Source organism: Aptenodytes patagonicus, chromosome 5 (assembly GCF_965638725.1).
Source record: "Aptenodytes patagonicus chromosome 5, bAptPat1.pri.cur, whole genome shotgun sequence".
NCBI classification, from domain to species: Eukaryota; Metazoa; Chordata; class Aves; order Sphenisciformes; family Spheniscidae; genus Aptenodytes; species Aptenodytes patagonicus.
In genome coordinates, this window is record NC_134953.1 from 78300282 (window position 1) to 78325299 (window position 25018).

General features: G+C 40.6%; 2 protein-coding genes across 7 annotated transcripts in view; one reads left to right on the top strand and one right to left on the bottom strand.

Annotated features, from left to right (window-relative positions):
* The window catches only part of PLPPR5 (phospholipid phosphatase related 5), a 294136-nt gene that overhangs the window by 163243 nt on the left and 105875 nt on the right, over positions 1–25018 (bottom strand). For all 6 annotated transcript variants that reach the window (XR_012995355.1, XM_076337824.1, XM_076337818.1 and 3 more), the window contains one exon: positions 15229–15319. Coding sequence is in view for 5 of the 6 variants with exons in the window: in XM_076337824.1 (XP_076193939.1) it covers positions 15229–15234 (6 nt within the window). In the remaining variant the exon portion in view is untranslated. The remainder of the gene's footprint in view (positions 1–15228; positions 15320–25018) is intronic.
* The window catches only part of PLPPR4 (phospholipid phosphatase related 4), a 33043-nt gene continuing 10024 nt past the window's right edge, over positions 2000–25018 (top strand). Inside the window, exons 1-4 of the mRNA XM_076337807.1 lie at positions 2000–2130; positions 16319–16504; positions 20906–21035; positions 22768–22963. Of these exons, the coding sequence (XP_076193922.1) occupies positions 2053–2130; positions 16319–16504; positions 20906–21035; positions 22768–22963 (590 nt within the window). The 5' untranslated portion in view covers positions 2000–2052. The remainder of the gene's footprint in view (positions 2131–16318; positions 16505–20905; positions 21036–22767; positions 22964–25018) is intronic.

Sequence of the window (25018 nt, forward strand, 5' to 3'; positions counted from 1 at the left end):
ATTTCTAATAACTAACTGTCAAAAGAGGTGAATGCAACAGCATTGGGGGGACTTGTGTGTTTCCAGGTGCTAATATGTAGATGAATCCCTTAGTCCAAAAGCCGTATCATTACACTCAGCAAGGGATTTTTCCCTTTTTCCATCAATATTCATGTGCTTGAAAGAGGGGACACAGTTTCTGAAGTTACGTCACGATGTGAGTGTCTCAGTTCATTTTACCAGAGAAGCACCCTAACCCCCCTGCTCTTCCAGAATGAAGCAATCGTGTGTGAAATGGAGGCAGACAAAGCACTCCTGAGTAATTTTTAATGGCGTGTGCTAATGATTTTCAAGCCAGATTCATGATTTCAACAAGCAAGGCTGATACAGTAAACGCAACTCTAAGTGGCCATTGCTCATTAACCACTCTCCCCAATAATAGTTACATATTTGGCAGTAGCAAAGTCTTGCTATAGCTCCTCAACTCTTGCTGTTTTACTTGGAATAAGCAAGGCTAACAACAAGGGACTTTTCTTACTTAAAGGCTAGATCACTGATGGGTAGGAACCACTACCAGACATCCCCACACAGCCCAAAATCATTGCCTGGAATTTGGTGCTGATAGTCAGGCACAAACCTCCTCTGCTCACCGCTCCTCTACTCCCAGAAACCCTCCTGGCCACCTCTGCTACCTGGAGCCCCCCCGACCTCCCTTTCACAGGGGTACCAATGAGTGCCCCGTACCCTGAGTCAGCAGAAACCCTGGAAATCTTTCCTAACAGGGTTAGGACAAGGCTGTGTGTCGGTATGGCAACACTTGCAACCTGCTGCAGCTCTGAAAAGTCTTTTTCAATGATTTGGAGTCAGACTACAGATTTGCCTCCCACACCTGCCTGCAGGCATGGAGTACGTGTTTGCTTTTACCCTCTTACGGAACTTCTTTGCTTGCCTGCTCAGTGCAGAGCATGGATAGGCACATCCTCTGTGGGTAAATGAAAGGAGAACAGCTAGAAAAGAAAACGGGCTGGTGAGAATCTTGACCTCCATTGCCATAGCACACTGGCTACGGCAGCCAAAATACTAGCGACCATCTGAAGAAGAACAGCAGGTTATTTCCCATGTTCCCCCAAAAAAGGAGGGGCAGGAAATAAACGATGACTGCTTGAGTCACACTTCTCTCCTTGAACATTAAAGCTAAACACCACAATGCAAGAATAAGCTTACTGGGACAACACAACCTTTGCAGACATTACTAATGTGCGACGAAAGAATGAAAATGCTATCCCGTACAGAGAACTCCTGCAGGCCTTATCCAGGGTACCTCTCATTGGCATCAGCAGGAGCTTGCCCGAGAAAAGGCTGCAAACTTTGATCCATAAATAGGATCTCAAACTAACGCATTTCACCATGGAAACAATTGTTCAGGTTAATTCTGTTCTCTTTAAGGTTGTAGCAGGAACTGCACCAGATACTTCACGGATTAGAGAAATCGCATGCCCCAGTATTGCACATGGGGTTGACGAGCTCAGTTTTGCTCGGTCCCAGTCACACCACTCCCCCCGCGCGGTGCTGAGGCTGGGGTGCGCTGCCATTAGCACCTAGATCTCAAAAAGAGTACACCTGCGAGAGAACATTGGCCGTATAGGAATGCTATTCCCAGGGCCATTCTACTACCCCGTTTCAGAGAAAGATTTCCCGGAAACAAGATAAAAGCCCCAAGCCCCCCATGGAGCGCCCCGTACACCCTCATGCCCGCGGGGATCCCGTTCCCGTGTCTCAGGCGTACATCTGCAAATCGCCTGCCGCCGCCAGAGCTTCCCTCGGCCCGAGCGCACCGCCCCGGCGCTCCCCCTTCACCCCCGCTTGCTCGGACACCCCGCGGAGCCCCGGCTCGAAGGAGTTAAGGCGGCCGGGACCCCCGCCACCCGCGCCGCCGCCGCCGAGCAGCCTCCTGACGTCAGCCCCGCGCACGGCGCAGGGGACGCGCTAGCGGCGGCGGGCGGAGGAGACCCGCGGCGGGCGGCTGCGAGCGGCCGGGGGAGCGCGGGGCCGCCGCCCGCAGCCCCCGCCAGCATGTCCGCGAAGGAGCGGCAGAAGGGCAAAGTGACCAAGGACAGCGTCACCCTCCTGCCCTGCTTCTACTTCGTGGAGGTGAGTGGCGGCCCCCCGCCGAGCGGGCCCCTGGGGAGCAGCCGCGGGGGCGGCGGGGCTGGCGGCGGGCGCGGGGAGCGGCGCGCCTCGCCTCGGAGCCTTTCCGCGGGGAACGCCGCTTTCCCCGCGGGGAGGGAGCTCGCCTCGGCGCTCTTTCCGCGCCGTCTGATGCAAAATCCCTACGCGATGCTTTGCCTTACCGCAATCGGCGTGTCGAAGCCCCCCGTAAGGAGCAGCCATAAATTAACCTCTTCTTGGCAGCCTTTTCAAGTGAGAATTATTTCTAAGAATTACTCGGAAAATGAAAGGGTTGCTCAACTAAATCATGCTATGTGCACAGGAACCTCTCGGGAGGAAGACATGTTTCAAGAAGGGCTGGCTTCTAGGCAGATGCCGCTCGCGTTGCTTTGGTAGAATAAAAATCACGTTCGTAAGGGAATGCTTAGGAAGATAGAAATGTTCTCACAAAGGTAATCAGTGGTATGTTTTAACGACCCCTGGATTATGTGCTTCCTCTAACAGAGCTAAAAATGTCTGTTTTGAAAATGGAATGAGGTTCTCGGCACGTCTTAAAGAGCAAAACCTGCTATGGCTGCTCAGCTGGTAGCAGGTGGAGTTGCAGAGGCACTAGCTGCTTGGTGTGTCACTTGGAGGCATTTAGTCCCCCTGGAAAGTACAGTCACTTGTGTACTTCTATAGGATCACGAGTAGACACAGTTTAAGCTTAAGGAAATTGGTGCCATGTGAATTTGTTTCATGGCACAGCAGTAAGAGGGAGGTAAAAATGTTTTATGGATTGAGCAAAGTGTTTCAGGTGACCCCACTCACAGGGAGGTGACTGAGGCACTTTGAGGCACCATGTCGCTTACCTCAGGGAGAGATTGTGAAAATAATGTGGAGAACTTAATGGTAAAATACGGTGTAAGTTAACTATAACTGGTATGCTAAATAAAGGCATAAAAATATATACAATACTTAATGTATAAAATATTAAAATATAAACATTGGGTGAAATATAAAACAAAAATTATTTTCTTTCAGGTGCACTTGAAGGGCTTTGGAGATTCTCTAGGAGGTAGAAGGGGTCAGGTTGAGAAGGGATTTTAGGTAACGGTGGAGCGTCTCTGTCCCCTGCACTCCCTAAGCACCTGGACATGGTCAGGAGCTAACCCAAAGTAAGCTGCACCACTGGAAAGCTTTGCAGAGGCTGGTTATCTGGAAGCATCAGACACATCCTATCAATGTAATTAGGCCTGCTCAAGAAAAGCCCTTTGATGGAAGGCGCTCGCTGTGCCATATATCTTACATTAGCTTTGCGTAGGAGGGAGAGGTCAAGCTTGGAGAAGCCCCTAAAAAAAAGGTAGGGGCTTCCTCATGCTCTGTGCTCTCTCTGTTGCTTTGGGAATCCAAGCAGGAAGGGAGATTGCTGGACCTCAGCTTGGACATACTCTAATGCAGGGGACGATGTAGAGATCCTGCAAGACGCAACAGAACTGTGCTGTTTGGTGGGCAGTGCTTTGGCCTGCAGCAAGATGGGATGAAATGCAGAGCAGCAGCACAAAATGTGTGCCTGCTGCTCAAAAGAGTTGCCTTATATAATACTAATTGCATACTTCTAGTTCCCCTAGAAGCTCCCTGTAGCTGTTACAAGGAATAAGGCACGGGATTCTGCAAGCAATGAAGAACTAAGCCTGAGCTCTGTGTACAGTTCCCACGTGAAGCAGGCGAGTTCTTCACTCTGGTGTGGACTCTTAAGACCTTCAGCAAGTCATTTACAGCTAGATCTAAAAAGAGGTGGCGATCTCTTCAACACCCAGCTGCTCTGAGAGGCAGTCAGAGTCCTCACTTAACAGAATGGTCTCCTAATGAACTTTTAGGACTTCTATGCTATTCAGTCACAGGAGCAAAGTCTAGAGCCTGCACGAGCCCTTCTCCCCCAGGAGCGAGTTCTAATTATTGAACTGCAGACTTATGGCCCCTCTTGAACTGATGAACATGTAGGTATTCAGTACAAGTAAAAGCAACATCAAGAGAAAAAAATGACTGAAATACACCGGAGCCTAAACATTGATTAGGAAACTCTTTGGTGAGTTATCAGCCCTCTCCCATTACACAGCAGGAGGATTTGAAACCATTTCCCATATTGTAGCTGGGTACTCAAATCACTTGAGTGAAAGGGTGACAACAATTTGTATGATATTTAGAAGGAAACACTTAGCTCGTGTTACTTGTGTTCACCCACCCTGCATTTACCCACACGCACACTAATTCTAATCGGACTAATGAGAATGGCTTTCTAGAGCTTTGTAGCACGGGCAGATGCCAGCACTTCAACAGCATCAGAAAAAGAACACGATGGCTTAGGTTCTTCCATTATGATTGGCTCAAGGAGAACCAAAGATTGAGTTCTACCTCATAAAGAGGGATTTAATCAAAGATAATTTAATTGCAATGAGAAGTTCACAAGTGTGAGGGATAGAGGAGTCACCCAGTGTGGTTGACTGGCATTACTATATAATACGGATTTCCTTTGTAAGCAGGAGGTAAGTTCCTAATGCAATCCAACAACAGCCAACTACTTAAAAACAAAACTTACCCAATTTAATTAAGGCTCTCTGAATTTTAAAGCTTTTACTTTCATGAATGGTGGTTGAATAGATGATGGGAAACAGGCTTTCAACCTCTCTCCTCTGAATACCGTCAATTCTCTTACAGTTTTTTTCTTCTGCCACTCATTCACTTTAATTTTCCCTGTCCCATTCATAGCAGACAGTTCCTCCCCACCCTGAATTGCAACAAAAAAAACCCATAGCACATTAAGTTTGCACCTTCAAACAAGAAAATTAGGGTTTGCTGTCATCCACTTTGCATCAAGACCTAGGAGGTCTAGGCCAAAGGAAAAGCGGATTGTTTAGAAAATACATTACAAAAAAGTGCTGTTTTTTCTCTCAAACACTAGACAAAAGGAAAGACATGGAGAAAAGGATGTTGGGTCAAGGAGGAAGTCAAAATTCCAAAGTGGTAGGAAAGGGATGTGTTCGTGTTATACAAATGAAATATACAGTTAAAGAGTGAAAAAATATCTGTAATAACTAATGTAATTCAGGCATGCAGAACAAGTAAAGACAGATTCTCTGCTTCAGAAGGACCTTATCTTTAGAAATAGCAGCAAACAAATACACTTCTGACACTGAGGGTTTTCTTCTGTTAAGATCCTTAAGAATGTGTTATGAATGAGACTAACTCTTGTAAACAAATGTGTTTGGTGGCGGCAACTTTCAGGATTGGATAAAACAGGATTACGTAGAGTGTATGCAGGCTAACAGATGGTTAACTTGAAAAGAAGTACTCTGGGCCTGATTTTGGTTTCAGTCTAATTTAAGAACAATTCAAACTAGCAGATTTTACCAACAACAGAGTTAAAACATAAAACCAATATTCCCCTCTTAAGATCATTGTTATCACTAGAGCTACTCTTCATTTACACAGGGAAAGCAAAAGGAGAATCAGGCTAGAGCTTTGGAAGACATTGAAATGAAAAGGAAATAAAATGAAGAGATGGAGCTTCCGAAAAATGTGGATGGGTCATTCTCTAAAAACATCAGAGGCAAACAAATGAGCATTACCAAATAAATCTTAATGCATTTTCAATTACATATTTTCAAGTTTCATGATTCATAAAATAACTTGATGATTTATCCTATGTATCATAAGAATGTTTTAGAGGTTATTTTAAAACACTGGTAATACTTCTGCTTAGCAGAGCCTCTGATCAGCACACGCTCCTGAGAGCTGAATAGTTTTAGATTGCCTTGTGCATCATGCTTACCTGAGCACGTGGTGATCAGCACTGCCAGGCAGTTTGGCCTGTTTTATTCCTAATTATGCTTGTGGCATTTTAGGGTTCTGTAGACTGTATGGGTTATCTGAGCTTCATTTGCATAGCTGAGAAAGACAAAACTTGCCATGAAAATTCATAGTCCCTCTGGTCTAGTGGGAATTCATTTTCATGGTAAAAAGCCTACAGGCCTCTGGGAGATACTGAAAATGAGTATTCCTGGAATAAGTTTTGCTTTTTGTTAACCGACTTTCTTTTCAGCATATTCTGAGTATATCATAAGTATATTCACTTACAGAAGAAATACGGATATCTCACATTTTAATATGAATCTGGAAAACTTCCAGGGTTATGTAGTTTCTGTTCCTGGCGGGATGGTCACACTTTAGAGGCAGGACAGACAGATACATTTCTTCTTGAAAAAGACTGTCTTCACCCATGCTATCCCACTTCAGAAACTCCTGGTTTCAATCCTGGTTTCACAGAAGTCGCTATGAATTTTGCCTTTGACTTCATGGCACTATTGCTTCATCCGGTGCCCCAGGTGTGGGAATGCAAAAGGCCAAGGTGTTGTCAATCTGAGTGACTTGAAGTACTTATTCTCCATCTAAATTGTGTTCATGTAGCACAGCCTTCATCTGTCTTCCAGGGACTAAAATCGGAGATATTTCAGACAATGTCCCTTGTACAGTTATATTTTTTGCTTACGTGGTCTTCTAGACTCTTGTGTATGATGCATGCGTACAGTTACAGGTAGCTTCTTTTTCTACATTTTCCAGAGCACAGCCAGGAGTTAATCACACCAGGATTGTTTGGAAACATTTCTTTCAGTACTGGAAGACCACTTTTTTTTCTTGTTCCCCAAAGGAGCTGGAATTCTCACCAGCAGAAAGCACAAAAATCTGTTGTCATTGTAGGACTCCAGGCTGCAAAACACAGGAGGCCATCAGCTTCCATTGAATAAGTGCATGTAGAGAATGTTCACTGTGTCTCAGCACAAGATGCTTTATTTCCTTCTAACGTACACTGACAGAGCTAGGTTTGGAACATCACATGTTTGTACACATCACTTGGTAGCTCAGTCACATCTGGAATTTTTTTCAGCTGTTCAGCCATGCATGGCGCACCACGTTTAAATTATGCACTTTGTCACCTGCAAGTCACGTATAGGCGTGACTGCAAGAGACACAAAAAGCCAAGGGAGTGCAGTGATTAGAATAAGAGTAGAGGGATAATAGGCTGTAGGGCTAAATCTTTCTTCCTAAGAACAGGATGTTTGGATCTAGTGTAAGAGTTAAACGATACCTCCGTGTCTTGCAGGCACAGTGTAGTCACATTTCTCTCTAGATAGGTTTTCGGTTATGCTTAAATTGGCCTTAGGGGAGGGAAAAAACCCAACAAAAAACCCCAACTGTAGAAGATTAAATTATCCTCGTACTGTGGAAGTAGCATCATACTTTCCAAATACATAGCTTTTTCTCTCAAAAGAGTCAACCATGTGTGAGGGGAGGGGAAGAAGGAAAAACACACTTAACAGCCTGCTCATTGAGCTGACCTTGTCATGTGGCTGGCTTACAGAGGATAGATGTCAGATTTGTTTATAACAGTGCATTAGAGACCAGCGTCCCCAAAATACTAAGGGACAATCTGAGGCCTGAGGAGGCTGCTACACATTCAAAGCAGCTATATAATTCATTGGCCAAGTCATCAACGTTGCATCCTCCACATCGCTTCTATGCTTATAGAAGAGCCGTACAGCCTGCATACTACCAGCTTTTAGCCGAAGAGGAGCAGAAAAGGGGAACAAAAAGGGAGGTTGTCAGGCCTGTGCCAAGGCTGTCCTGGGAGAAAAAATGCAAATGCCATGTTAGATCTCCCTCTGTGTTTGGCTACTTGCTTGGCAAGCGTAGAGTTTGAGTAGTTCATAGTGAAAGATGGCCCTGCTCCCTCTTCAGTCCTGCACCATCCTCCTGACCTAATACCCCAGTAGTAAAAGGAGGCCTGAATATGTTAGAAATTAAAGGAGGTTCATTTTTCCAAATGATTACCTCTATACCCCTCTCTGTGATTTTCTTCTATAATTGTTAAAAATCTGTTACTCTGCAGCCAAAATCAATAAAGAGCAGCCTATTGTGGAACCTTACCTACACAGGAGCTGAGCTGTTACAAATGTTGTATCTTGACTGATGATCTTGTCACTTAAAAGTTCAGTTTGTAGGAAGGAAGTTCAGAAGTGGCAAAACAGCATGGGAGTGAGCCACTGGAGAAGCGTTGGCACCCACTAAATGATTATTTTTTTGTATGTATGGAAACCAGTGTGTTTTAGAGAGCAGAATAAATTGTAGTATTGTGTAGGGCTTGGCAGCTTTGTCCCCTAGAGATGGGGTTCTTGAGGAAACTTCTAGCTGACGTTTGGTAACCCTCTGACCTGAAAACAACCACCTTTTTTTGAAGTGTTGCTGTTCTTGATTTACCATAACCTTACAGCAGAAGTATAAAAGAAGTTTCATAATCAACAGTACGTGCAATATCCTAAATCTCATTGTTTGTAGTTATTCATTGATTATAACTAATCATTGATTTAATTAATAATCATAATTAACTGTAATCATAATCAGTATAATGCATCATCAATTGTGTTTGAAGTCACGCTGAAAAGAAATGCATTAATGGTATTTTTTGTGTTGTAAAATTTCTGCCTAAGGATTTGCTTTCTATTTAAGCACATACACTTAATTAAATAGAAATATTTTTAAAGTATTTTTAGATTATTCCTGCCTGAGAATATTTTTGTTAAACAATTTTTATTTTGTTGGTTTCTGCCTGTGTAATTGCTGCTTCACATACATTCATCAAAAAAAAGAAATCAGCACTTTTAGGATTACCATGCATTCAGCATGACTTTGAGATTTCTGAAATAAATAGCAATTTTATCACCGATATATCAGCTCTATTTTTGGTCTTACACATACTGAGAGGTTTTCTATTAAGATTTGGCAAAAGATCAAAAGGTTTGAGGAGTTGCACGAAGGTATCTTGTATTTCTAAAGCTAGACTCTAATTGGCAGTCACTGAACAATTAAATTAAACTCTAAAATCAATGCTGGAAATAAGGATAACTTAATTTTCCAAAATGGTAATGATAATAGATTTCAGTGACACCTGGGATTTGAAATTAAACTGTGAGTTGAAATTAAATCCAACAGTGTTAAATCTAGAAGAAGGACCATCATATCATGTCTCTGCAATTAGTTTCCACAAAACTTACACAATGGTGAAGTAAAAATCCTTTAGAGAAAAGACTAGTTCCCTACGGCTTTGGGCCAGATGAAACCTGCATCCAAAAAAGGGACAAGAAGCAGCAGAAATGCGAGTTCAGAGAGAAAAGCAAAAAGCCTTCATACAGATGCAAGTCTTGGACTTCTGAAAAGCCTGAATGCCTTCTCTTATAAGCCTGAGACAGTTAAGAATTAAGTTTAGAACACAAAAGTCAGGTTTGTAGGTTTTTTTAGGTCAAGCAAGTCCCCTGCTCTACAGCCATCCTGTGCTTAGTACTATCTCTTAAAAGTCCTCATGACAGCCCAGTTTGCAATGCATTTGAGTTTGCGCTTGGTCTTAATCCCAGCCCTGCACAGCGGTCTCACTGAGGGTGAAGGTACAGCACTGGTGTAGCTAAGCAGGAGCCATGGGTTCTCAAAAACAAGAGAAAATGGCACAATTTGGGCTGATACCATTTCTTCTTCCTGACCTATTTCTGGAAGGTGTTCATAGTCGTGACCTCAGTATTCATTCCTGTCAGGATAAAAGAGACCTGTCCTCCTTCCATTCTCTCCTCCTGTCTTTTGTGAATCTCACAGTGAAGTACAACAGGACAACAGCCAGGATGGTTGAAAGCTGCAGTCGCTGTTAGGAGCTGGCTAAGAATAGGAATACCTTGTCTCCTCCAACCCACCACAGCCCTCTTTTTTGTCTCATCCATCTGTTGTGCCTTGTCATTTAGACCATGAATTCTTTGGCACAAAGACTGACATTTATGATACATTTTAATAGAATCTTCCACAATGCCACAGCCTTGCAGTGCGAACACAACATAGTTGTTAAATAGACCATCCTTCTCCCGAATATTTGGCTGGTATTTTTTCCATGAGGAGAAACGGATGGCATTCATTAGCTATCTCTTTGAGGCAATCCTGTTTGTTTACTTGATGACTTACAAAGATTCCGTGATTCCCAGAAAACAAGAGGAACACCAGGAGGCAGCTTCCGTGCACAGGAACTCCTTGCTTGCTGTGGAAGAGTTGCAGAACAACCTAAGGATCTCAGAATTTCCTGGCCATCCAAGTCTAAAAATTACTTACAAAATATAAAAGATTCAAATAGCGTATCGGGCATCCCTTAACCCTTTTTGGCAGGTGGGCTGCTCATACTATCTTTATTCTGCATCTAGCTAATCACGCCTTGACTTCCTCTGAAAGCTACATACATACTGCTGCTCTCTTTTCTGCCTATCTTTTATACAGGCAGGTAAAACTAATCAATTCCACAGCCTTTGTATTTGCATCCAGTCTCAAGGAAAATCACTCAAGTCATTCCGGCCAGCACACTGAGCAGTGACTTCAATATTCAACTATAATTACAGGAGAGGCATTTCATTTTTCACCCTACTTAGCCTGACTGAAATATAGCCCAGGCTAATCACTTTTTTAACCCATATTTAAAGAGTGTCTGCTGGTAGCCACCAACACAGTCCAATACGCCACCACCACAGGATCTGGATATGAGTTCACAATAAGAGAGAATGCCTGTAGTGCATTTTAGCAAAGCAAAGAGAGGTCACATAACTGCAACATACAAAACAGGTTCAGACATTTGAGTATGTGACAATCCATGGTTGCAGTCTCACAAAGCCCATGGATTTTAAGATGTTATTTTCCTGAAGATAAATGTGGACTCTTTGCTTAGTTAAGTGCTGGCAAATATAAGAGTTAGATATATAACTACCAGCGTACAGTTTTAGAGAAAGGGAATTTATAGAAGCTACTGATTCCCAGAGAGTTTTGAATTATGTATGTATCCAGTTGCATATTCTTTCAAGGTAAGAGAGAAACTGGGAGGGGTGGGCGAGGTGCTTATTTGTTGCCTTTCTTTTGGTTTGAGCCTCACTGTCTCCATGGTCTCATTTAAGAAACCATCAATATCTCATTGCTACTGACTTGCCTGTAACGCTTGCAGAGAGAATGTGGTTTTAGTGAAGCTTTGATTATTTGGAAATTCTCCAAGGGGAGGGAGCACCTTGAATTAGAAATTTAGGGCTCTGCAGAGACCCTATGGAATAGTAAAGTTAAAGGTCCTACATTTTAACTCAAGAGCAAGGAGTTCAGTGTTTCCTTCAGAACAATAGGTTGTGTGCCTGGTGGAAGGCTGGAGACAAAAGTCAGTGCCCCAGATGCGGAGCTATCCAAAGGACAACCTTGTGCTATTTAGGGTTCCATCCACTCCAATAAGATTTTCCTGCTAAGGCTTGGCCTTGCACTGCCCCATGTGCAAGACCTCTGCTGTCATACCAGACCTGCATTCCTGCATTACAGAGGGTGCAATGTGGAGGAGTTACAGGTGTAGGACAAGAGATGGGGCATATGCTGGTACTGAAGACCTCAAGACTATGAACAACTCACCCAATGGTCAGATAAAGAAGTGCAGAACTGCAGCTGGCAAAACTGATTTTAGGGGTAACAAAGAGTGCAAAGAACAAGTATCCAACATATGTAAACCATGCCACATATAGTAAATTGGGATGTAATGTGAAAAGGCAGACCGAAAGAGAAGAGCAAGTTGTAAAAGCACATTAGCAAACATAAAAATGAACCCAAGTGGTTCCTAGAGTAAGAAAGAATCACCATCAACATCATACTGCTCCTGACAAAGGATTTGGGATGCGCTACACTATAAAGAGTTCATTTTATATACAATAACTACTTGTTACTACTAGATATAGGTACAAAAATCATGCAGAGTTGTACCATACAAAGATACGTGAGCGTAAAACAAATTAGGCATAGCCTAATTTCTAAGGTCATTAGAAAAACTGCTGTTACAATTAAACCAAATAAAAACAAAGCTCCAGGCAGGTCAAGACAAGTACAGACAAAGCATGTTTGACAAGCCCCGGTCCTGAGTCCTTGCAAACTCAGTACAAAATCTATGGCTTGTTAGTAGCAATGACAATACTGTATTTAGTGGGCTAAAAGGTGCCTCTTTTCATGCATTCAAAGCCATGGAGAACTAATCACAGGGAAGTTTAACAGAAGTGTTTCCATCCACCTGGGGGTGCGCCAGCAAGTTTGGGCCTGGTGGTTGAGGGGTAGCCAACTTGTAGGTTTTGGGCAGGACCAGCGTGGCTTCCATGCGTAGGCTATGAAGTAGGAGTATAAAGACTTACTAGTCAAGACATGTGAACTAAGGTTGGGGGTTTTATTATTCTAATTAGGAACAGGAAAATTCCTATTCCATTTTGTAATTAAAACAATACACATTCTACCACCTAATTATATTTGACATTTTCAAGGTGTTGGGAGCTGAAGTCTATAATTACAGAACTACTGCTGCCTTAAGCAGAACACTCCATAAATATTCATATATTAAATAGCCAGTTATACTGTTTAGAAGATTTTTGAAACATTCGCCTTTTTTTTTTAGAAATGTTAGACTTTTAGAAGACGCATTTTATATTTGTATTTTAAAAAAGATAGGAAGAAAAATGTCCTGTGGGATCTGACATACTGTGTATAGGAAATTGACTATAAACCTATTCATTAGTATTGTAAGCAGTTGCGTTGGATATTCATAGTCCTGTAGAATCCTTTCTTTTCTTTTAGCAGAATGGGTAATTACAGTCAGAAATAATATGGGAGTCCTGTAGTGAAGTCATAAGACAGTAAAATGCAATTCTTACGATTCCTTGATTTTGTAATTAACAATAAAATTATAGCTTACATACAGCAGTTTAAAAAAAAATTATCCACATCTTTTATTTTAGTGTCTTAGAATAAAATATCACTTCATATATCACCTATTTTTGATAGTTCAGTATTGCTATTTAAAACAGTTGCCTGCCTAAGAACACCATAATCAAAGTAGAGGTGGACTTGTGGGTAATGCAGAACCTGTTGTTCAAGGAGAGGCTTTCCTTTTCTTGACATTAGAGAAATGGAAAAATACACAATGAAGATGAAACTCTGAGTGCAAGGTGTTCCATGAGCCTGCCTGGTCTGTGTTTCCATTGTGGGAAATGAACCTTTGGGGACATTGAGATAAAAGGGCATACTTTCTGAAAAGAAGGGCAACAGGCACTTTAACTGTTTTGTCCATTTAGCTCATTGGAATAGGTTTGTGTCCTGTTACAAGATGCTTTGCCCCATGGGACCTGGACCCTGGCTAAATCATTAGGTATGACTTCCAAATAGTTAATAATAAAAGACACTGCAGATGTTTCAAGAGTTAAATGCTGTGCAGAGGTGAAGTTGCAATACGTGTCAGTTCAAATGCTGTGCAGAATTTCAGCGTACCAGCAAGAGCAGCAGGGGCTCGGTGCAAGCTCCCCGCACACCAGGGCAGCGTGCGCTGTGCCAGCCTTCTGGTCAGGAGGTCCCTTATCCCAAACAGCTCCACAGACCCTGTGCAGGCAGGGGTGGAGAGAAGGGCACCCAGTTCCACAACAATCTTAATTATTCCCAGAGTATGAAGACTTCAGGGAAGCCCTCTTTCATCGCTGCACATCTGTACAATGGCTAGGAACAGTCTAGCCATGTTGACTAATCATGCATGCTTGCACTATAGTCAATCAGGGACTGCATCCAGCAGGAATCATAGAATCATAGAATAGTTTGGGTTGGAAGGGACCTCTAAAGGTCACCTAGTCCAACCCCCCTGCCGTGGGCAGGGACATCTTCAACTGGATCAGGTTGCTCAGAGCCCCGTCCAACCTGACCTGGAATGTTTCCAGTGACGGGGCATCCACCACCTCTCTGGGCAACCTGTGCCAGTGCTTCACCACCCTCAGCGTAAAAAATTTCTTCCTTATATCTAGGAATATCCTATCCTTTTATATCCTTCTCTCACTAGGAAGTGAGCAGTAGCAGTAGATAAGGCATCTAGCTAAAGACTTGGACTTCTTCCTGTGATGGGCAGGAAGCAGGACTTAATTTAGTTACATTGTATATAATTATTCCATACATATTATATGTCAGATTATATAATAGTTATATTATCTACTATGTGTTCATATCATATGTATTACATATTTTGTATGTTATATGCTATACATAATATGTATGTGCAATATAGTATGTGAATGCAAATATACATATATGTTTGGGTTACATATACACACACACACACACACTACTTACTGAAGCAAACTTACTAGATGCCTGGTGTTATTTTTGTAATGCTCATAGCACTCAGGGATGCCAATACACGTTCCCTCCCTTTCTACACAATCACAGCCTCTATACTATGCGACATTGCAATGCAATCAACTGGAACACGGATAACCAGACAGGCAAAATTCTTCCATTCTCCACCTTCTGCAGATTTTGCTTAGAACGCTTTGAAGATACAACTCACCCTCTTCAGATCTGTCCTTCAGCACATGAAAGATAAGCTGTTCTTTTCAAACAAAAACTAAGTCGTATTAAAAAATGTTTCAGTGAAATTTAGCTAGAACCCTCCTTCTTTAACCACCCAGAGTTACATTTTATGCACAAAAAGTCTGCATTTTGAAAGCCCAATGTTTAAAAATCTGAAAATGGCCAGTTAATGCAAGAAAACATTGTCCCTCTGCCATATATAGCAGCTTTTATTCATCATTTTTCCAATATACGTATTTATCCAGTTTTACCTCTGCTTTTTTATTCCATTGTAGAATGGGATGAATGACATTGATTTTAATCAATCAATTATTTTTGTAAATGTGTACCAAACATTGCAAGAATAATATAATCTAAGTATGCCCGAAATTATGCTAGGACAATCCCTATTTCTTATAATGTGAGGTGCTCGATGTAAAAGGAGGATTTTTTTCTCAAGAGATGTGATACAGCCTTATCAGATTTTTATGATTTTATCTAAGTGAATCTGTTTAGTAGTTGCAAGCTTTTACTTTTCAGCTGCAGCTAACAGTGAGGAAAAGTTAATGTGATAGCCATCTTAAAAAGAAAAAGAAGCAGATAGGCAGTTCACATCATATTATTCATAGGTACCTTCATTGCAGTAGAGACACAGGGAAGGAGTCATTGTGTCTCAGTGGAGGAGCAGGCAGTTGTTCTAATGTTGCCTTGTTCAGTGAGGACTCTGGGAAATAACAAACAAAAAATGTATTATTTTATAGAATATTTTTGTATTAGGTATTATTTACAGAATATAAATATATTTATAGAATATTATATATTCTCTGTATACAGAGAATAATCACGTGCTGCTGGTCACCTCTGAATGCCTCGATGCCCACCCTGGGAGCAGGGCTGCCCTCTCAGTTCACTTATAAACCAATGGCTTCAAAAATGCCTTTTTGCTATTTCTTCTCTTGAAAGACTTCCTGCCACAGAGGCTTACTGGTTGGATCTGTGCTTTCAGGAGCTGGTGGCAAGCTGGGGTGAATTTATCCCCAGAGGGGCCAACTTCACTCTTAATAAATTACTGGAAGTAATTGCGAAGGGTAAAATCACTAAAGAGCTAGAGGATAAAAGAATTGTGAACCACAGTCACCGTGGTTCTAAACAGACTGAGTCTTGCCAAAGTTAATTGCTTTTCTGATAGAATTACAAAATGAATGCGCGAAGCAGAACACTGTATTATCACATATTTAGATTCTAGGGAAGCACTGGATACTGTTTTTCATTAGCTTACTTTGAAACTTAATGCAAACTGGCTTTAATATAGGCACTGTTATACACATGACAGAGAGTTGCTGACGGACCAAAAAGGGCGATGATGAACAGCAGAACGCTGAGGCCCCACATGGGAGGCTGCAGTCCTGGTACTTCCTTTTCACACACAAAAAAAAAAGTTTGTCTATTAATGATTCATAGATGAAAAGGCTAAATTATGTGGGCTGGAGATTGGACTGGGTGTTTTGACTAGCTTGGTAGACAACAGGGTTATTTGATATCAACTGAATAGTATCATATCTCTAGAGAATTAATTATTTAAAGATGGTAAAATGGATATGACAAGGAGCAGTGAGATGTAAACAGCAAACATCACAGAGATTTATTAACAGACTACGTTGTCTTTGCAAAAGCATTGCTATTCCATTTCCAAACAATAATTTGTTGCTTTCTTCTCTTCTAGTTGCCCATATTGGCATCTTCTGTTGTTAGCCTCTATTTTCTTGAACTTACTGATGTCTTCAAGCCAGTTCACTCTGGGTTTAATTGCTATGACAAGAGTCTGAGTATGCCATACATTGAACCTGCACAAGAGTCTGTTCCCTTCTTGATGTTGCTTAGTCTGGTTTTTGCTGGACCATCAATTACGGTAAGTTTCGGGTGCCGCTGTCACTTATTAAAGATTTTGAACAGAGTTTCAGCTGGCATAAAGAAAATACCTCCTCTGGTTTCAGTTAGGCTGCAGAGTGTCATCCAGGCTACTTACCTTAGGATTTTAAAATTCCTCTTTTATTCTTCTATAACAGAAGGAGACACGCTCCTTAAAACGTTCCCTGGAGCACTTCATCTACTCACACTATCCTGATTGTGGGCATTAATGTTAAGAAACAGCATCTACAGTTGGGTGAGAATAGCTCGAATCATTCTGTTATGCTGTACAAATATCTGAACTTTTACAGAGAGGACATCTCCATACTCTGAGATACACCAAAAATTCAAGATTTTGTTGGAAATGGAAGCCTTTCATTTACAGCCCTGAACATGCCACTTTTGTTAGAACTAGCTTTATTCAGTGAGAAGGTATATCAGCCGTGTCAGTGAAATCAATTACACTTTTCCCAAATAGCACTGGGACTCCTCCAAATTGCGAGTTAGTCATTAAGAGCAGGCAAAAGGAGGCTGATTTAATCATTTACCCAAAGGGAGGAGATGATTTCAGCAGAACAGAAATGTCCTGTCAGAATATGAGCAGGTTGGTCACTATTTTACAGAAAAAAAACCCACAAATTGTCTGATACAGATGAGTATTGTCCCTGTTGGAATTGCTGTGTCAAATTAAAATGAAATCTAAAGACTTTACCTTTATATATATACTAGAGGGAATTCATTGCATCTGATTTTAGGCAGCTCAGATAGGAGCCTTATTCTCACACCACTACTGTTTGGCAAATGGAGAGAGAAATTCACCTTGAGTGGGTGATTCCATGCACCTAAAAGCTGAATCAACCTTCTGAAAGGATCTCTTCTCTCCCCTGACAGCAATGACTGCGCATCTTGGTTAGGCACGTCTCTAAGGCCAGCTGCAAATTTATCTCTGCTGCCAGCTCCTCTGAATTCCCTTAAATTCAACCAGCTCATTCCTTTTACAATACTAGCCAATTTGCAATTACAAAATCTATAAAATGTGAGGCCCGTATAAAAATCATCAAGTGCTGTTCTCTCTTTGCTTTCCAGGATGTTTTTTGTTTATTTGTCTGTTTTTAAACTGAACTCTTCTTACTGTGTTTGATTTTGGTTGCTTTAGAAACCATTTTTGAAGGATTTTGCACAACCATCAGCCTAAAAATTGTACTCATTTAGGAACTGGGAACTAAGACTCTCAGCATTCCTGGTGCAGACGCTTGCAGCAAACTGTGGTAATCATCATTATCATTTGATATCACTGATATCAAATACTGTGATAAAAACAAAACTTGCTATTGCAGTTTGGCTGGGTTTCTTAAGTTTAGAGAGTGTTTCTGATAACAACAAGTGGACTTTCCTGAAACAACGATGGAAGGAATCTATATAGGCTCACTTGGGCCACAGTAGAGCGGTAAAAGCTGATTTTTACTTCAGAGAGTTTATGTCAAGCCTAGGTAATATCAAACACCTTCAATGGAGATGAAAGATGCCCCTTTCATTACGGAGTGTTTATTAAGGGCTTTGATTACAGCTAAATTATTTCAGCATTGCATGAAATTTTGCAATAAAAAATGTTGTTCTTGCTTGAATCGTTCTCCTACCAGCAGTAAAGACAACTAACCAAAACCATGCCATGTGAGGAACTCAAACCCCCACTTGAGCGTGCCTATCAAACATAAGATTGGTAAAGAAGGTAAATCCTGAAGCTTCAGGAAGGTGTAGTTCATTTGTGTTAGTGTAAGCATGAGTGTGATGCTTGTATTAGATGGAGAATGGGCTCTGCTAATGCAAAATACACAACCTCCTTTAATAAAAGGCACTGAAGATGGTGTAGAGCATCAGCTCTTTATTATTCAGTACCACTTCTGAAGTAAAAAACCAGGGATTTTTTTGTCCAGTTCTTCCCTTTTTCTTTGGAAAAATAGGCCAATGAAGCTCGATGCAAAAAGATTGCAATTGATCCATTGTCATCTTGTAGAGTTTAGCATTTTATAATTTAGTTTTCATTAACATTTCAATGAATTACACACTTTATAAAACCTGTAAAATATAGAAAAGAAAGCATGAGCTATGTGAGGAATTGAGGATCTCCAGTAACATAGCATATGCTAGCCTCTGTCTGCAGTCCAGGTACTTACTGCAGTATGAGGCAGAAGGTCACCACGACTCAATAAAATACAGGTGCCACATTTTAAATATTACCAAAGACTGTAAATAAGAAAAAATTTTGAAAAAAGCAGGGGCAGGGGGGGAGAAGACAAGCAAATTCCAGTCTCAATCCCTCCTTAAAGCCTTATATAAATATTAGAATAGGACTGAACTTTTTCTATATTATTTTTGTTGATATACACAGTATTTCCCAAGACTGGAGAACATATTAAATCTATTCACTTTATAGCAAATTTTTCTACAACAAATCTAGCATTTTATAATTTATTTTCCCAAGCCATTATTACAGAAGGATCTGTGTGGATTTGGGACTTTATGGTTTTGGTTTTTTTCCTTTGGGTTTTTTTGCTCATTATTAGTGAGCAGCAACTGCTTTTAATCAGGTCTGTTCTGTAGCCCTGAAGCGCTACAGAAAATTGCTACCTGTATTATTGACATATGTCTTATAGCTTGTGGCATATATGAAATTTTCTATATGTATTCATAAAACACAGGAGACTTCAGTGTGGAACAACTGGACTTGTATGAAATTACCAACATGGATATTTTATGTCTGGAATATAGATATACCTGAATTGCAGCATGACTTCCATTTGCTTCAAAGAACTCTGAATCTGATCCTCTGACATATTTTCTCTCCAGTTATTCATTCAAAAATGTTAGGACCAGTTATTTAATCAGTGTAGGTTCAAACCCTTAAAAGCCACTGACTAAAAACCTGCTTAAAGGTAATAGTGTGCTTTCTCACAGAGATCACCAGGAAATTAGATCACATTGATTTGGGAAATCAAGTAGCAAGGAGAGAAATTCACTGCTGGCAGTTTCAGTCCTGCTGCCTCCTCTACTGCAGGAGTTTGTTTCCTTGGAAATACCAGCCTCTGAATTTTCCTTGTCATAGGCCTTGCTGTTTCCCAATTTTCTCCTCTATCACACAAGCTAATCCATCTCTCTGGTGTTTTTCCCTGTGCCAGATATTCCCTAGAGCTTGGCTAAAAACTATCAGAGTTTCTCTGGTTTTTAAGTTTGAAATACTACTGATATCTCTGGGAAGTTTCAGCTGTAAATTGATCAAATGGAGACAGATAATAGTGACCATAGTTCTCATCTAATTAAAATTCCTTAAATAACCCTTACCACTGACTTTTCCATGTAATGAGACAAGCTTCACTACTTCAATTTTTTTGGCAAAGAAAGCAAATTTCAATTTATTAAACCTTTAGCTAAAAAAAGAGTTAGACTAAGCTTGTCCATTGTACCTCCCTTCTCCTAGGGTGAGGGGTCTTAGCACGCACAAACTTCACTGGTAATTACAGCAGATTCACCATAATTCAGATGCTTTAGCATCTCATTGCATTGTAAGCTTTGTGCATTGCATATATTAGTTTTTAATGCATCTGTGGATAGACAAGGTGAATCTCCTCTTAGTGGTGAGAACTGCCTCATTAATTTCAAAGTTTCAACCCAACCCTTACTCTGAACTCTGTACAAGCCCAGTACGGATTTCCAAGTTGTTGGCACTATTTAACAAGGAAAACAATCAAACCTGAGACTGCAAATGTATAAATGGATCTGGATTTTCCAGCAAATAACACCATTTTTCATTTATACCCTTCTCTTTATTTCTATTATAAACCCCTTCTATTATAAACCCTATGGCTTCAGTCATAATCTGTTTTGCTTGGTGTGTTCAGAGGGACCATAAGGACAGAACTTTTTCTGCTGCTGTGGATCTGGTTAAAACCCAAGCCAAATTAAACAAATACAGAAGAGCAGGCTGTCACGTAATTAGAAGCTGCTAGGAATTGCTAGGCTTGAGGCCAAGACTGAGTGCTAAAACCACCTCAGGAGCACTAAGATATTGCAGTGGCTCCGGATTATTTTAGAGGCAAGATTTTCTAGTTATTACTTTTTTATTGTAGAAGCATCAAATTTCAGCTGTGGATCAAGACCCCGATTCCACTGAGCACTGTATACTGTATGCCACTTACACTTAGTTTCAGTGCCACCTTCTTGCCTGCCCTCACTTAGGCTAAGTTGCATTACTGAATGTTTACATATTGAAACGAACCTTTTAAAGGCGAGTACATGTCAGTGGATGACATTGGTTGTGGTATAGTTATATTTCAGCCCTTTAAATTCAATCAGTGTCTTCCGAGTAACTGCTACATTTAATTTAACGGTTCCTTTGTCATTGCAGATAATGATAGGAGAAGGAATTCTCTACTGTTGCCTGTCCAAAAGAAGAAATGGGATTGGAACAGAGGCCAATATTAATGCAGGAGGATGCAACTTCAATTCTTTTCTTAGAAGAGCTGTGAGATTTGTTGGTGGGTTTCAAATGTTAGTCACAAAGAAGAGCTTTCCATATACATCCAATTTTCACCATGCAGATTTCTTTCTGTGAAGCAGCCTCTCAGAACAGTGCAGGGCTGTCACTGGCATAGATCTTCCTCTGCCAGAAAACGCGAGAAGAAACTTGTCAAATGGAGCGACAGAGCAGCCCCATACTCAGTAATGCAGCATCTACACTCTCCATTTTCCCTCTCCTCTCCTGTACTACTGCCAGTGTTTCTAAAAGAATAATTTGCTTTTCCTTCTCTGCCCACCTTGAGCTGGCTTCCATTTAATGGTTTCAGTGTATAGTTTCCCCTGCCTGTCTTCAGTGCATCATAAGGATTCAACCCACCTGACACAGTATTTAGCATGACAGTAAAAACTTGTCAGAAACTGTCAGTGGATTTGACATTCATTTTCTGGGGTGTGTTTATCTACCTCTTGAAAAAGGGCTAGAATCTGGCAACCTAATGATAGAGAGGAACATGTTGGATTGTTTTATTTTACTTTGTTTTAATTGTCACTTATGAAAACTGAACTTGAAAAGACAACTGGACTTTGTTCCCCTTCTTACAGTTAATTTCCTCTACCAATGAGTAGCTAAAGGAAAGATTTTCTCTGTTCCAGAAATCTCTCATTAGAGAGGGCAGCCTAGGCAAAGACAACCTGCAGGACAGCAGACTGAAAACCTGGTAGGAGGACTGTACACTAGGTTCTGTAGTCTGGCAAGCAGGGAGGTAATGACAGGAGAGTTTATACAGTTTAAAATCAGTAAAGCATCCTCTTCAGAGCAGCAGTGAGGAAGTGAGCAGAGGGGATGGTAGATTACAACATCAGCAAGGAGGACTGTAAAGATACCCCATGCTCTCCACTTCTCCTCCTCTATGGCATCCCGTTTCATCACCAAAAAAGACAAGCTCAAAGATGCCTGAATTTCATTCTTGATTCATACTCTGAATTTGCAGTTTCTTTCATATTTTAATGACTTTAGCATTCTTTCAATTTTAAGATGAAAAATAAATTTATTTATATGAATACAAGTAGGATATTAGAGGTAAATCTTTAGGGGAAAAGCAGTTGAAAATGCTCAGTAAAACAATTGCATTTGCTTCAACTGCCTTGTGAATTTGGCATTATTAACCAGACAGAAACATTGATGAGTTACCAAAAAGACTTAAATATTTGGACTCGCGGCAAGGACTTGGTACTCAAGAATTATCAGAGGTGTGAAGGTAGCCAAAGTTACTGCCAGCTGATGAGTCCCTGGTGGTAAAAAGAGAACAGGTCCTCAGAGCAGTGATAGAATGGGCAGCTGTCCATGTTATTAAAAGCCTGTATCCCAGTGGGCAAGTCCAAGGACTGGATGAGCACGTATGCTCTCCTCAAATAGCTGGCTGTCCTTTAGTCAGTTCAGAAAACTGCTTTCCAAACTGAAGCAGCTCCAGTGTAGTTCACTTTTATGAAAAGAAGTGGGAGGACATCAAGCCATCAAAATGAAATGTTAAGTATCAACAGGAAGAAAACAAGCATAAATAATCTTAATTTTTTACATTAAAGAATTCAACTTCGCAATAAGCTTTTGTAAAAAAAATTCATCTTCAGTTAAATTCTCTCAAGTCCAATGACACAAGCTACCAGAATTCTGCTGAATCTATTTTGTCACAATGAATTAATCTAATTTATGCATATAATAAAGTTAACAAGCTCTATTGATTTCTTTTCTAGGTGTTCATGTGTTTGGTCTTTGTTCTACTGCTCTTGTTACTGATATTATACAGCTATCAACAGGATATCAGGCACCATATTTCCTGACTGTTTGCAAGCCTAACTATACATCTTTAAATGTATCCTGCTCAGAGAATTCATATGTTGTGGAAGATATTTGCTCAGGAGCTGATCTCAATATTATCAATGCTGGAAGGTTGGTTCTATCCTTCACTGTGTACATTTTTAAGTATTCATTTTATTTTTTATCTTCTGTCCCAGTTTCAAGATTCTTTTTTCTAGTTAAAGTGTGAATGAGTTTTGTCAGGTTTTTATAACAAAGGTGAGAGCATAAGTGTCTTTTTAGTGATGTTCAATTTTCTGTATAAAGATATTAGGCCAACAATGGGCTTTGGAAGACTTTGTCAGATTCTGAAGCACAGTCGTTAGTAGCTAGTTATTTTCCCTCCTTCAAAGGAGACAATTTCCTATACAATTATTAATACATATAGCTTCTACTGCTTTTCCCAGTGGGATCTGGGTAAGGTCCCCATAACAGGCAGGGGAAGAAGCCACCCAAGTACTTCATCTGATACCTCTGTATAACATACATTACTGTCTGGCATTTTGGTCTTAGTTTGTGAGGCTTGGTTTTGGGATTTGTTGGAAGAGTTTATTTGTTTTCTGTTTCTCTAGTTGATTAAGTTTTTTACATTGATAGCATTGAAAAAATCCCTTTATTAGAGGAAACACCACAACAGTGCAAATCTGTGTGTTCCCAAACACATGCCTTTTCTTTCATGGTATTTCTAACTGGTGGTTTATCCTCCTTGATCATTTAGTCTTTAGCCTCCCTACTTAGATAGCCAGGAGAGAAATTAATATTGTTTGTAATAGCAGGTTTTGGACATGCATATCAGTCAAGTTGAGATATAAACCAGACTATATATCTTATTTTAAACAAGGTCGATGTGATAAAGTAGTGATAATTCAATTACTGATGACAGGTCATAGATTTAAACAAGGAATCTGAAGGTATAAGTCAGTAAGTTGTACTGTTCCAGTACATCTGCCACTTGTTAGTTCAAGGACTTCATTAGAAGTGTCCTAAATATAAGCACTACACTACTGAGAAATCATGAAGCTCTTCACTGAATACAATAGTAGTCTTCCATATCTTTTCCACACCGGGTTAGCCTTTATTGCCTGTTAGTCACTGAATGTTTGAATGTTTTGCAGTCCTTCAAAATTTTGGTGCTTTTTAAAATCTGCTCTCCAAAAAAGTTACAGCAAAATTACAGAATGCTTGAAATGACTACAATTTCTGTCGCTGACTCAGCTGCATAATTTCTCTGCGTACCTGATTAGTAGACATGAAGCTGTGTTACTTCCGTCACATCCACTTCACTAAAGCTTTGCACTCCTTTCTTATTCTGTATGCAGCCCCAGATGCTAGCTTCTGTTTTAACTTTATGCCTCATGGCATTACATTTTTGTCACATGGATATTATGAAAATTTTCTGTCTCTGTATTAAGGCACCTCTCCCCCAGTTTGTTTGCTTTTGCTTTTATTTCAATGGTTGACACACTTGGGAATCATGAAATCATTCACTTTGTAAGTATCTTCCAGCAAATCTCGTAATCTGTCTCCTTTCACTGGGACAAACCAATGTCACTGATGTTTAAAGACCCTCAATTATTTGATGTATTTGGTCTTAAATATGTCTAGTGTGCCACGACTCATAACTAGCATTGATTAATTTGTCATATCTTTTCAATTTATATATGTGGGCATGATCCGGAGCTGGAATGAAGGATTGTAGCTCTATTTGGCCCAAATAATTTGGTGACAATAATTTGGTGAAAGGCATAACCAGAATTACTATATCAGCCTTCACCTCACTGTCTCTTTTCCCATAACCATTTGCTGTTACTGGGATACTGCCATTGAAGCCGGGTGCTTGCAAGCGGTGTCTTGCACCTACATGGTGTCCCAGGGAAATCGGTGTAGCTTTACACATGAGCAGGCAGAAAAATTGTCATGATTACACCTCATTCATTTCATTATCATCTCAAATACGGTGCCTACTGCTCTGAATTGACTGCCTGTAGCCATTCCAAAAATGCTGATCGCTCCTAAGTTTAAATATCATTACTTCCAAAAAACAGTGAAATTAGTTGTAACATATTAAGACCAAGCAATCAGTTTTGGTGTGTTTCTGTTTCTTTAGGAAGATGACCATATTTGAGATATATTGATACCTCAAATTTA